This window comes from Grammomys surdaster, unplaced genomic scaffold, assembly GCF_004785775.1.
Source record: "Grammomys surdaster isolate TR1022 unplaced genomic scaffold, NIH_TR_1.0 125956, whole genome shotgun sequence".
Lineage (NCBI taxonomy): Eukaryota > Metazoa > Chordata > Mammalia > Rodentia > Muridae > Grammomys > Grammomys surdaster.
Genome location: NW_021620775.1, coordinates 718,538 through 732,637, shown reverse-complemented (window position 1 = coordinate 732,637; position 14,100 = coordinate 718,538). Strand labels below are relative to the sequence as shown.

Below are 14,100 nucleotides of genomic sequence, written 5' to 3'. Positions count from 1 at the left end.
GTAATTCTTTTCTACATACCTCTAGTAACAACAAAGGACATTGTACAACTACTGACCAAAACATGAATAAATGTTCTATCATGTTTTGATTATATAATTATATAATTTGAGACTTTCAAGTCTCCACACATCAACACTAAATTTTACTCAAATTCAAAAACAGATGAGTGGATAATTAAGGAAAAAAGAAATGTAGCATTTTCATCCACATAATTACTAAATAAGGATTTTATAGTGGAGCATTTTGTGATATATAGTAGGCACATCCCACTATAAGCGCACGTGATAGTATCTTGTCTCAATTTATGGTTATCAACTGATGAATATTCAAAGGCAAATGAAAGGAAGTAGATGCAAATATGAAAACAGTATTATTGTGCTTGTGTCACTGAGGAAAAGGAAAATGCTCTGTGGGTGTAGACCAAGATTCTCCTTACATGAATTTACCTTTGTAGAGAGTACAATTCTGTGTACAGAAGGTTCTATAACTTCTGCCTTTTATTCTAGAATGTTTTCATTGCACACAAAAGAGGTTTCATAAACACTAGCAGTTGATTTCCTGTCCCCTGTCCTGGGCAAACATCTGTTTTCTGGATGTATGGGTTTGCCTATTCTGAATATGTCTTATAAATGAAGTTTTATAACATGTAGCCTTACTAGTTATATGGGGTTTTTGTTACTTGTTTTTAGTCAGCTTGACACATGTGGGAAGAGAGAATCTCAGTTGAGGCATTGTCTCTCTCAGATTGGCCTGTAGGCTAGTCTGTGAGGATATTTTCTTAATTAATGATTGATATTGGTAAAGGGACTCTGGCCAGCTTGAGCATGGCTAGTATGGCTCTGACAGGCCTTTCCCTTCTCCCCAATTTCCCCTGCCATGCTCAAACCTGTTAAGATTGTATCCCCGAAGCTCTCAAGGACTCTCAGACTCCAGACAAGTACTCCTGCCAACCAACGGCCTAAGTTTTGCTGCCTGTTGCCTATTCCTAAGGGTGGGATCACTTCCCCGTTTCCCTCGTCTTAGGACTCCTCTTCTCAACTACCAGGACCATGAACCTAGAAATGGAAGAGCCCAGCTCACTTGGCAGGCGGTCCTAGGTTGGATTTTAAAAAGCTAATAAGCAAGCCAGTATGCAGCATTTATCCATGGTCTTTGCTTGCGTTCGAACCTCCCTTGGTGTTCCCCAAGTGATGCACTATGATCAGGACACATGAGCGGAATAAACACTTCCCTCAGTCACGGTCTTTATCACTTAGCGAACTAGAACAGTGACCTTTTGTGTTTAGCTTCTTATACATAATGTTTTTAGGTTTCTATGTTGTGCTAGCTTTATGTCAACTTGACACAAGCTAGAGTCGTTTTAGAATAGGAAACCTCAACTGAGAACAGTGCCTCTATTAGATTGGCCTGTGAACAATCCTGCATTCTGTTTTCTCGATTGATAATTTATGTAAATAATTTATGCAGGAGAGCCCAGCTCTCTATGAGCCATGACAACCCTTGGTGAGTACTAGAAGAAAGCAGGCTGAGCAGCCCATGAGGGACAAGCCTGTAAATAGTCTTCTTCCATGATGTCTATATTGGTTGTGCTGCCAGACTCCAGCTCTGTTTGAGTTCTTGTCCTGACTTGCCTCAGTGATGGACTACAGCTGTAAAGTGAAATGAACCCTTCCCTCCTCTTTGGTGCTCTAGAGGCAGTGGCTCTGGGAGAGGGGAGCGGATAAATGATTAGAATTGTGTCTCCTGAGTAAACCACAATCACAAGGACAAGCTGTACTGGGGGCAGATTACACACAGTAGGCAAGCTGCATGTGACATGCCCATAGAGGCATATAAACAAGTAGGAACAGCCAGTTGTGATGAGTAATCTGAAATAAACTCAGTCTTATTCACTACATCCGGGGCTGGACATAGAGATATAATCCATGAATAAATGTTATTTATGTGTTATTGAAGAAACTGAGGTCACAGACCCTTGTCTTAGTTTCTTGAAGTTTTCTCACAGACACTCAGAAATCTCCCAGGACTCCATTCTTGGACCATGTTCTGACACAAGTTATTTTTGCTCATAGTGTTTATAACAATACAAGCCCTAGCTAAGCTGTGTCTTACAGATCTGTAGTTCACTCTTCAGAGATACTACTACATCATGGATGTACATAAGTTTTTTATTCATAAGTTAATTGGCATTTGAACTGCTTTGGGACTTCTGAGTAGTGCTGCTATAAACACTTCTAAGTTCTGAGTGCTTATTCTCAGTTCTTATATGTACTGAGAATTGCTGAGTGATGTGTAACTCTTGAAACCCTCAGGAACTGTTATTCCGTTTCTAACAGAGTACATTCCCACAAAAGTATTTGGAGTCTGCTTTTTATCTCCAACTGATCACTGTCAGTGGTTTTATTATATTTACTCCTCTTGGATATTGAGTAATAGCTTGTTATAGCTTTGACTTCTGTCATAACTGTTAATGGTAAACATCTTTTTATGTGCTTATTGACCATTCTTACATGTTTGAAAAATGTCACTTTAAATCCATTTCAAAATTATGTTGTCTTTTGTTGTTGAGTTTTAGCAATCCTTTTGCATTATGGAAATACTGTTTGTGTTTCTACAGTGTGGGTTTCCTTTTTTCTTTAGATCTTTTAATGCACATGATTATGTGTCTGTACGTACATGTGTAAGTAAATGCAACAAGGTCAGACGAGGGTATCAGATCCTATGGTGATGGAGTTTCAGATGTTTGTGAGAAACTCTTCTTGTGATACGGATACTGGAACTAAACTCCAATCTGCATGATTGTCCAACAAGCATTCTTAGCCACTAAACCATCTCTCCAACTCCTTTTCTGAGTCTCCAGCTCAGGCTCCTGGGATTACAGGTGTGCACCAACACTCAGTTTTAGACAGTGCTGGGGATTGAACCTTACTTCATGAAGGTGTGAGGCTAGGGAAATATGTTACTAGTTGACCTACATCCCCAACCCACTTTTTGTGAATATCTCTGTATTGACATGAATCAGGAGGTATGAGTTACTTTACGCCATTTTTATATTTAGAGATTTGATTTGGCTGTTCTTGGTCCCTTGCAATTCCATATGACATTAAGATATGCTTGAAAATTTTAAAGTCAGGGGTAGGGAGCAAGGTGAGATATTTATAGCTATTATGGATCATATTAGGAAGGTGGTAAACATCTTTTGTATGTATTGAAATCTGTTCATAGAAAGAAAAATTCAGGCATTTCTCCTGTTATTCCTGTATGTGTCATACTAGCAAATAAAGCAAATTATTGCTGAAGTGTAGCTTTTACATGTGTTCTATTTAATTAGTGAAAAGATTAGCTTGTCATCATTTTTCAAACCTTTTTCAGGGAATGTCTTGGTTTAAGCATTACTAATCAAGAGGAACTAATATAACAAAAAGAAATAACTAGATATTTTGTGCTTCCTGATAAAAGAACACACCATTAGATGGCTCAGTGGTTAAGAGGACCTGAGTTTGGTTCCCAGCACCCACGTGGCAGCTGAAAACAATCAGTAACTCCAATTCCAGAGGATCCATTTCCTTTCTCTGGCCCTGAGGGCACTGCAAACATGATAAATTTAGGCAAAACACATTTATACATGCAAAAGAAAAATAAATGAATCTTAAAGAAAAAAAGAATAATTAAAAAGAGAACAAGAACATTATTAAAAGGTAGCTAGAAGCCGGGCAGTGGTGGCTCACGCCTTTAATCCCAGCACTTGGGAGGCAGAGGCAGGCGGATTTCTGAGTTCGAGGCCAGCCTGGTCTACAGAGTGAGTTCCAGGACAGCCAGGGCTACACAGAGAAACCCTGTCTTGAAAAACCAAAAAAAAAAAAAAAAAAAAGTAGCTAGAAAACAGTAATTTAAAGTGATTTCTCTGGACTTTCAGAATGAACTAATTTATTTGTTATTGTCAATTCCTTTAATCTACATTCATGAGTATGAATACAAACATCTATATGCTTATTCAATGTATATACTATTGTTTTGCTTTAAAATGTTCAAATTGTGTATTTATAGTTTTACTTATGTACATATATGATTTTTTTATATTATATAAATACCCAATTTTAAGACATGCTTTTTTAGTCCAGTAATTTGTATCTTCAGCCTTTCCTAATTTGTTTAAACCTAATTTAACCTATATAGAGTTTCCTATGATGAGTTCACTTAGCCCTTTTGGCGGGGGCATGGAGAATCTATTAATAGATACTTTAAAAAAAAAATTCTTGACGGGCAGTGGTGGCGCACGCCTTTAAACCCAGCACTTGGGAGGCAGAGGCAGGCGGATTTCTGAGTTCAAGGCCAGCCTGGTCTACAGAGTGAGTTCCAGGACAGCCAGGGCTACACAGAGAAACCCTGTCTCAAAAAACTTAAAAAAAAAATTCTTTTTAATTACCCTAAAATAACCTTGTGGATATGTCTCCCTTAAAACTACAGGCCAGTTATAGAGTACCTTTGTTGCAAATATGGCTTCTTTCTTTGTATCATATTTGCTATGAGTATTTAGATTTTATTTCCACTCAACTGAGTTATGTATCTACATTCTATAAGAAGTACATACATAAGAACATTCTCTAATGAGGGTAAGAGATTCTCTATTATATGTGTATACTGATAAGAACTTAACATTGCAGTCTATTACTGTGTTCACTTAGCATGATAATAGTATTAGGTTCTCCCCTAGAGACTATTACCTAGACACCCGTAAGTCTTTGGTCCAGGTAATGGTGCGAGGCATAGTTTCCATCTTGTGAAGCAAACTTTAAATCCAGTCAGTCAGAAAGTAGTTGGTTACTGTCAATAACATTCATACCACTATTGGACGAGGGGGCATATCTTGCCAGGCCAGTTCTATATTCAGCCAGTATTTGTGTTCTTTATCGATGCTATTTCTTTTTGTTGTTGCTCTGCTCTGTTTTTACACTGAAAGGATACTGATTAATATAAAGGCATCTTCATACATGTATATAATGTACATTGGTGTGTATTTCTCCCATACAGCACTAACCTTCCCTATACATCCCTTCTTTCATTAGTCATCTTTGTCCCCTACTTTCATACCATGTGTACATATGTGTATTTACATGAAGTCTAAAACCCACAAATGATATAAAACATGTACTGTTTACACTTCTGAGACTGACTTTATTCACCTAATGATTATCTCCAGGTGCAGTCATTCTTCTGTAAATAGAACTTCCTTAGTTATAACTAAAAGTTCTCTGTGTGCATATGTGCGTGCATAGCTTTTATCTATTCCTCTATAGATGGATATCTAGATTGGCTACTTAAAGCTGCAGTACACTGCTCTCCCTCCCTCCCTCCCTCCCCCCCTCCCCCCCTCCCTCCCTCCCTCCCTCCCTCCCTCCCTCCCTCTCTCCCCACTCTGTGTGTGTGTGTGTGTGTGTGTGTGTGTGTGTGTATAGGGTGAGAAATAGAAATATTGTTTCATTCTCCTGCAAGTGTATCACTGATAATGTTTCTAAGATTAATTTCTAGAAGTGGAATTACTAGGCAGAGAAATAAAAAGTTTTCAGAGCTTTTGAATCATTGCCAGACTGCCCTCTAGAAAGACTCTAAGTATAAGCTGATAAAATTCGCGTGCTGAATGTCTTCACGCTAACTCCTTTTCTGTGCTAACTCCTTTTCTGCTTATTAAACACATTGAACAATTTTCCTGTAAGTTATTGGCCTACTTATGTGACTTTTAAACATACTTACTTGTGTTTGTTGACTATTCTTTTCAAATAATTTTTAAGAGCAGCTTTTAATGACCAGTAATACTTTGAGAATTGGGTTTTTTTTCCCTGTTATACCTGATTTTTTTTCTTTAATGTTAGGTTTATTTGTAAGTAATCTGAGAGTCTTTTATTTTGTATTGACATGTTGTAGATTACAGATACAGCCTGGGTTGAAAAAAAGCCCCATGTTTTTTTTCCAGTTTCTATTATTATAATTTATTTTTATATGGCATGAAGTAAATTTGTTCTTAAAGATTTGTCTTTTAAAAATACATTGTATAGGGCTGGGTGTGACAGAACACACCTTTAATCCCAGCACTTGAGACAGGTGGATCTCTGTGCCTCTGTGAATTGGAGGCCAGCCTGATCTATGTAGTGAGTTCTAGGACAGCCAGGGATACAGAGTAAGACAAATAAATAAACAAATAAAACAAATAAAAAAGATTGCATAGAAAAGAGGGTATGTGTGTGCATGCGCATGTATATGTGTGTGTGTGTGTGTTTGTATGTATGTGTATGCATACATATGTCCAGGCACACAACAGGTGATTAAGATTACATTGTTAGGTAAAGGAAAATGCTGTTTTCTGCTGGGCTAATTTTCAGTTCCAAATTGAAATGGCTGATTGGTTTATTTTCTTTTTTAAGCAAGTTAACTGAACAAGGAACCAGACCAATTTAGGTAAATAAGCAGATTTTCATGCAGACTTCATTCAAACAGCTGCCTTTTAAATACACATGTAGCGCTGAGTAAGAAAGAAATGGGCAAATTAATATTTAGGCTTCTATTGCAATTTTTAAAAAACTTTTATCATGACTTTAAAATGGAGTCTTGTTTTTCTCAAATTTTATGTTTTAAGTTATACTAAATACTTACACATTGTTTATATTTAATTGAATAGCTATGAAAATCATTTTTTGAATTAATTTTCCTTTGGTTTTAGGATTTCTTCATATTTAATAGTTTTCTTTACTTCACAGAAATACCGGTATCAGGATGAAGAAGTACTTCCTCCAGAGCATATTTCCCCACCATTCACAAATGAGGTGCTAGGTCCAGAATTGGTTCATGTCTCAGAAAAGAACCTGTCAGAGATTGAGAACGTCCATGGATTTGTTTCTCATTCTCATATTTCACCAATAAAGGTAGGATAATAACTATTTGTTATTATTTCTTATTGCTATGATTTAAATGTTACTTTTGTTTAGAAATAATTGTTCAGTTCATGTAAATTCCCCACTCTTGGGTTGGTTTTAGTTTTTATAGTTTTAAAGAATTTCATGCTGTTTATTAGTGTTTCAAATTCATTTTTAAACACTTGATTAACATCTTTGAAATCACACATGTGGATTTTCTTGGTCATGTCTCTTCATAAACAGTCACAGTCCTGCTTTGATGTTTACCTTGTCTCAAAGTTCTGCTATGTATTTAGACTCAGTAAATGCATTGTTTTGTGTATTTTGAACTTTAATTTGCAGTTTGTGCAACATTATATTTCTACAATTTATTACCTGATTTCACAATCTAGATTTTTCTGTTTTATAAGCATTCAAAATTTTTCTCTTTTAATTGGTATTGAATTATTTTCAGGTTATTGCTAAATTAAAAAAAAATAGGAGAGACCATCTAGACACTTGCCCTCTTGATTAATGATGCCAAACTACTTTACAATATTTGTATAATTTTCACTTACAAAAGCAAGATTCAAGGCTTTATTTGGTCTATATTCTCATAAATACATAGTGTTTTTAATTTTCTCTTGATTTTGAAATGATATCTCATTGTGACTTGAATATACATGTCCCTTCTTATTAGTAAGCTGGGATATACTTATTAGTAAGCTGGGATAAACATCAGCTAGGCTTCATGTTTTATGGCTTGCCTACTTAGGATTTTAGCTTGCTTTTCTGTATAGAATATCATTTGGCCCAGTTTGTAAGCAGGTGGGTTTTTGTTTGTTTCTTTGTTGTTGTTATCTCCTCTCCCCCCCCGACCCCCACCCCCTGCCTCCTGATAGCAACCCTTTGTTTATTCTAAGTATTTGTTTAAAGACCATTTATTTTCCTTTTTTTCTGTAACTCAGACTGACTTGGGATCTTGAGTCCTCCTGTCTCGGCCTTCTGAGTGCTGCTGGGATTTCAGGCCTTCTTATTCTTCTTTCAGCTTGTTTATATGGTGGTTTACACTGACTGATTTTCCTGTGTTGAACCATCCTGCATCTCTAGGATGAGGGCTACTTGGTCATGGTGGATGATCTTTTTGATGTGTTTTTGAATTCAGTTTGTGAGTATTTTATTGAGTGTTTTTTGCATCCATGTTCATAAGGGAAATTGGTCATTTCTCTGTCTCTGTCTCTGTCTCTGTCTCTCTCTGTCTCTCTGTCTCTCTCTCTGTCTCTGTCTCTCTGTCTCCCCCTCCCTCCCTCCCTCCCTCCCTCCCTCCCTCCCTCCCTCTCTCTCTCTCTCTCTCTCTCTCTCTCTCTCTCTCTCTCTCTCTCTCTCTCTTTCTCTCTCTCTCTCTCATTGAATCCTTGTGTAGTTTAGGTATTAGTGTGGTTGTGGCTTCATAAAATGAATTTGGCTGTATTTCTTCTGTTTCTATTTTGTGGAATTAATTTGAGGAGTATTGGTGTTAGTCCTTCCTTGAAAGTCTGGTAGAATTCTGTGCTGAAATCTTCTGGCCCTGGGAATTTTTTTGTGGCTAGAAGACTTTTAATGACTGCTTCTATTTCCTTAGGGGTTATATATTTATAATTGTTTATCTGATTTTGATTTAACTTTTTAAGTGATATCTATCAAAATTATGCATTTTAGATTTTCCAACTTTGTGTAATATAGATTTTTAAAGTATAACCTAATGATTCTTTGAATTTCCTTGGTGTCTCTTGTTATGTCCCCATTTTCATTTGTGATTTTTAGTTAGTTTGGTTAAGGGTTTGCTTATTTTGTTGATTTTTCTCAAAGAACCAACTCTTTGCTTCATTGACTGTATTCTCTCTGTTTCCATTTTATTGATTTCAGCTCCTCAGTTTGATTATTTCCTACTATCTACTCCTCTTGGATGTGCTTTAGTTCTTTTATTCTAGAGCTTTCAGGTATGCTGTTAAGTTGCTAGTATCTCTATTTTTTAAGTAGGCACTTAGTGGTATGAACTTTCCTCTTAGCACTGCTTTCGTTGTGTCCCATAAGTGTATGTTGTGTATTCAATTTTATTGAATTCTAGAAAGTCTTTCTCTCTTTCTGTCTTCATCCAGTAGTTATTTAGTAGAGGATTGTTCAGTTTCTATGAGTTTATAGACTTTGTTGCTGTTTTTGTTGAAATCTTGTTTTATTCTGTAGTAGTCTGATGGGATGCAGAGAGTTAAGTTTTCCTATATCTGTTGAGTCTTGCTTTGTAACCAATTATGTAAACAATTTTGGAGAATGTTCCATGAGGTGATGAGAAGAAGATATATTATTTTGTGTTTGGGTGAAATGTTCTTTAGATATGCTAGGTCCATTTAATTTATAATAACTGTTAGTTTCAGTATTTCTGTTTAGTTTTTTGTCTGGGCAATCTGTCAATTGGTTGAGAGTGGGATATTGAAGTCTCCCATTCTCAGTGTGTGAGAGTCAATGTGTATTTTAAGCTTTTATGTTTCTTTTACAAACATGGACACCCTTTGCATTTGCAGCATGTTAAGAATTGAAACATCATCTTGGTGGATTTTTCCTTTGAGTCTGAAGTTTCTTTCCCTATCTCTTGATTGATTTTGGTGAAGCAATGTCTGTCTTTGATGTTGAGGTGTGTTTCTTGTATGCAGCAGAAGGATGGATTCTGTTTTCACATTCATTCTATTAGCCTATGTCTTTATTAGGAAACTGAATTCATTGGTATTGAGAAATATCAGTGACCAATGATTATTAATTCAGTTATTTTAGTGGTGGGAGTGGTGGATGGATATGTGTTTCCCTTCTTTTAGTTTTGCTGGTGTGAGATTATTTCCTGTGTTCTAATGGATGTAGTTAACCTCCTTGGGTTGGTGTTTTCCTTCTACCTTCTGTAGGACTGGATTTGTCAATACATACTATTTAAGTTTTACTTCATCTTTTTTTAAAAAAAACCTTTTTATTCATTCATTTTGAGTTTCATACCATGTACCCAAGTCCTGCTCATCTTACACCTGCCCTTTGCCCTTGCAACCTCTTCCCCCCCACCAGCAAAAACAAACATACATCATCAACAAAAATCCCAACTCATAGAAAATATCTCATTGTGACAGCTGTAGTATGTCACAGTGTGTCCCATAGTACATCCTTCTGTCTACACATCTACACTTGCAGATGTTCATTGCAATGAGTCTTTGGTCTCATTTGAGAACTCTGGCATCTGTGACACCATCAATAATGGCTGCTCATTGAGACTCCTGGTTGTCCTGTTGTTGGCCTGTGTCATGGAGATCCTGCAGCTTTGAAACAGCAGGACTGGCCTTTTCATATGTCTCAACCATTAGTAGATGATACAGATTTTGGGGTAGACCAATTTAAAGCTCTAGATCTGGGTCTGGGCAGTAGCTGCTGGTCAGCCTGCCAACTCTCCCTTCTCAGTACCACCAGGGAGAGCTCTCCAGCACTGCCCTGACTAGGCCACCTAATGCCACCATTGTCAGGAGGCAGGGTCAGCTCTCCTGCTCTCATACCCTTGGGACTACCCACACCCACACCTCCAGAGTTAGGGCCACTGTATTGCCTAGGCAGTGCCCTTTCTCTTGAGTGCTATAGCCAATGAGGGGGCAGGGCTAACTCTCCCCCTCTCATGACCCCAGCGTCAGCTCTCCCAGCTACTGAAATTGAGGAGGGGGAAGGCACCATCACCCCTGCACCTATACCCCCTCACAGCAGACTAGTGCTGGGGCCACTTCTCCCAAGTTCTCACCCTCAGAGTTGGCTCAACTGTGCTCCTGCTCTGGCTCACCAGAGTCAGCCCTACTGTGCTGTCCAGGCGAGATGAAGGCCCACTCTCCTGATTCCTACATGGTCCTCCTGAGCTCATGGTCCTGTGGGCAGCTTTCCTGACTGCTGGGGGTGTTAAGAGGTGGGGGCATCACTTCTGCACCACAGCAGAAGAATAGCAGGATCATCTCTTCCACACTCATGCCCTCATGTTTTCTAGTGGTAATATGAGCCAGGGATATCAATGCCAACCCCTGCATCTTCATGTAACCATGAACTCAGACACTCAGTGGCGGCTCAGGCTGGGACCTCACCATGGCCCCAGGTGGTAGGACTGGCTACTCATTACAGGCTGCTCCTCTCCACCCTTGAGTCTCCAGTTCCATCTCTTTTCATAGTGTTCAAGCTGCTCCACTTCTCTTACCCTCCCATCTGACCACCACATACTTGTACACCTTGGTATACCACCTGCAGGCAGGCCACTCAGCTGGTGGATCCCTGGGTGACATCCTCCATCCCTGCTTCGTGGTGTGGCAGCAAGCTGGTCTCTGTGGCCCACCTGTGCCATGCGCTGGAGGGCCAGTCTGGGTGCATGGTAGTCCTGGTCTCTGTCTTCCTCCTTCTGTACTCTGTTGTCTGGATTTGATTTGATTTTTATGAGTCCTACGTATATGACAGCTTTATCCACCAAGTCAGGCATCAAGCTAGGATGAATAGTGGACTGCCATCTGCTCTGCCCCTAACTGATAAAAGAACACCACCAGCTGGGCAGTGGTGGCTCACGCCTTTAATCTCAGCACTTGGGAGGCAGTGGCAGGTGGATTTCTAAATTCGAGGCCAAGCCTGGTCTACAGAGTGGGTTCCGGGATAGCCATGGCTATACAGAGAAACCCTGTCTTGAAAAACAAACAAACAGCAACAACAACAACAAAAAAAACCCACCAACAACAATAAGATGTCTCTTTATCCATTGCCAGGGGATAGAATATCTTTTTTTATTTCCTCCATCTATGGTGATTGAAAGTTTTGCTGGGTATAGTAGTCTGGACTGGCAATATGTAGTCTATTAGAGTCTGTAAAACATCTGTCCAGGCCCTTCTGGCTTTTAGAGTCTCTATTGAGAAGTCAAGAATAATAAAATTGGTTTTAAGGTCTTTTTTTTGTCTTTCAGCTATGTTGGAATATTCATGGCCTGATGTGATAGGATAACTGGGCTCTGGTGGTGACATATTGCCTTGGCTGTTGTCGGTTGTATTCTTACACTGTTTTGGCGGTGATTTTAGTTCTAGGTGTCAATCTGAGTTTGTCTTTGTTGCATGAATGTTTTGTTCCTTGGTTTCTGTTTCCTCTTTGATCTTCTGACTGGTATGGCCTCTAGAAGTCTCTGACAGCTGGCAGGGCCTTTGGGGTTGGGGCAGGTGTCTGCCTAAGTTGCAGTCTGGGACACAGTGATGAGGAGGGAGGAAGAGACATTGGGAATTGCATCAGTGGGAGGGACACCAAGTGAGTGGGGAAGGACACAGGTGGCTGGCCTATCTGGACTTTCGGTATGGCCTCTGGTCAAGCAGGGGTTCTTTCTGTTTCCTTCTTTTATTGGGGTGAATAACAATGTAATGAGTAATCTTTGTAAAAATAATGTACGGGGCTATTTCTTTAAGATAGATTCCTGGAGGCCAGAGTGAGTAAAAGTTGTAATTACATTTTAGTGAGTTCATGATATTTGACAGAGTATATTATGATATAATTGCAACTTAAGAATAATTTAGAGGATTTCTTCTGCTATTCCTTTCTGTGTGTGGGTATTGTGGTGGTTGTCTTATAAAATACTTGGTTTGAGAGATGAAATAGAGTAAGTGGATAAAAATATTTAGTAAAATTATTTGAATTCCTTCAGCTTTTCATTAGAAAGTAAAAATTTATAAAACTTAAAATTGATATATTCTAAAGGGATAAATGTTACAAGGAACTCAGCAGTAAAGTATAACTTAAATATCATGTTCAATTAAGATTAACAACCTCTTTAAAAGAAAAAAGCTAATGCAGGGGCCTTTTCTATCTTTACAGTATTGTGGTTTGTATTGAAGTGAAACATTTAAGGATTTGTACAAGTCAGTATGTGATTTATTATTTGACAGTATCATACAGGTATATATTGCATTTTGATTACTCTTATTCCCCAACCCCTGTTGGCAACTCTCTCCTCTATAAGTTCCTTTCCCATGTTTGTATCTTTTTATTATTTTGTTTTTGTGACCTACCACAGGTTTAGAATTGCTCAGTGGAACCTAGCAGGATTACCAGTGGATACACAAGTTAAGTCCTGCCCTCCAATTTATCACTAGCTAATTAATTAGTTCATCAGAGAGGAGGAGGGCCTCAATGATTCCCTCCCCCATCCTTGGCTGATTATTGACAAGTCTACTCTTATTATGTGAGTTCCTATTTGTAGTAGCTGGGCCATGTCCAGGAGATAGCAGTTTTACAACCCTTTTCCCTATCTTCTGGCCCTTACATTCTTTCCATGCCCTCTTCTTTAACATTCTCTGAGCTTTGGATGATGGGGGTTATAAGTACCTTTTTTTAGAGCCACCAAGATGACTCAGTGGATGAAGGTGCTGTTGCTAAGCCTGATGACCCAAGTTTGACCAATATGATGGTAGGAGAGAAAAAACTCTGTAAGTTGTCCTCTGACCACCACATATGCACCATGACACACATGCACACAATAAAAATGCAGTAATAAAAAAAGAATGAAAAATAGACATCTTCTGAGGGCTGCCACACTATTATCCCTTGTTTTCATCACTGTGAGCATCTGGGAGTCTGCATTCACCACTGTTCATTGCAAAGAGAAGCTTCTCTGATTGAAGGTAAATTGAAAAGGATACTTTCTGGCTAGTAGTGTTAGGGAAAGTCTCAATAAAGAACTTAGTAATAGAATGATAAAAAAAATAATCCCAATGTGAATAAAAAGGACATAGTAGATGAATTCACGTATTAACAATAGTATCAGGACTCTTAAAAACAATGAGTTAAGATCTAAGGAAAGTAGTCAGAAAGTAAATTAAAATAAACACAAATTCAGCCTTCAAAAATTGGTCCAATGTTAGGTAAAGTGACAAAGGAGGGCATTTGCCATATATATATATATATATATATATATATATATATATATATATATATACATACACATATATATATATATATATATATATATATATATGACATTATAATGACATGGATAAACAAAATAATTCATACAATTTTCCTTAGTGGTGAGGAAAGTTTTGTTTAAACTAGTATATATGACATAAGTATTTGGTAGAAGAAACTTGAAAAGAAGATAAAGAAGGGTGATCCCTAAACTGGATTCATTTATCCCCCCCCCTCTCTTTT

At 38.1% G+C, this 14,100-nt stretch overlaps 1 protein-coding gene across 7 annotated transcripts in view; it reads left to right on the top strand.

Annotated features, from left to right (window-relative positions):
• The window catches only part of Dlg1 (discs large MAGUK scaffold protein 1), a 193,860-nt gene that overhangs the window by 67,513 nt on the left and 112,247 nt on the right, over positions 1–14,100 (top strand). For all 7 annotated transcript variants that reach the window (XM_028753793.1, XM_028753792.1, XM_028753786.1 and 4 more), the window contains exon 5: positions 6,754–6,918. In XM_028753793.1, coding sequence (XP_028609626.1) covers positions 6,754–6,918 — 165 coding nt within the window. The remainder of the gene's footprint in view (positions 1–6,753; positions 6,919–14,100) is intronic.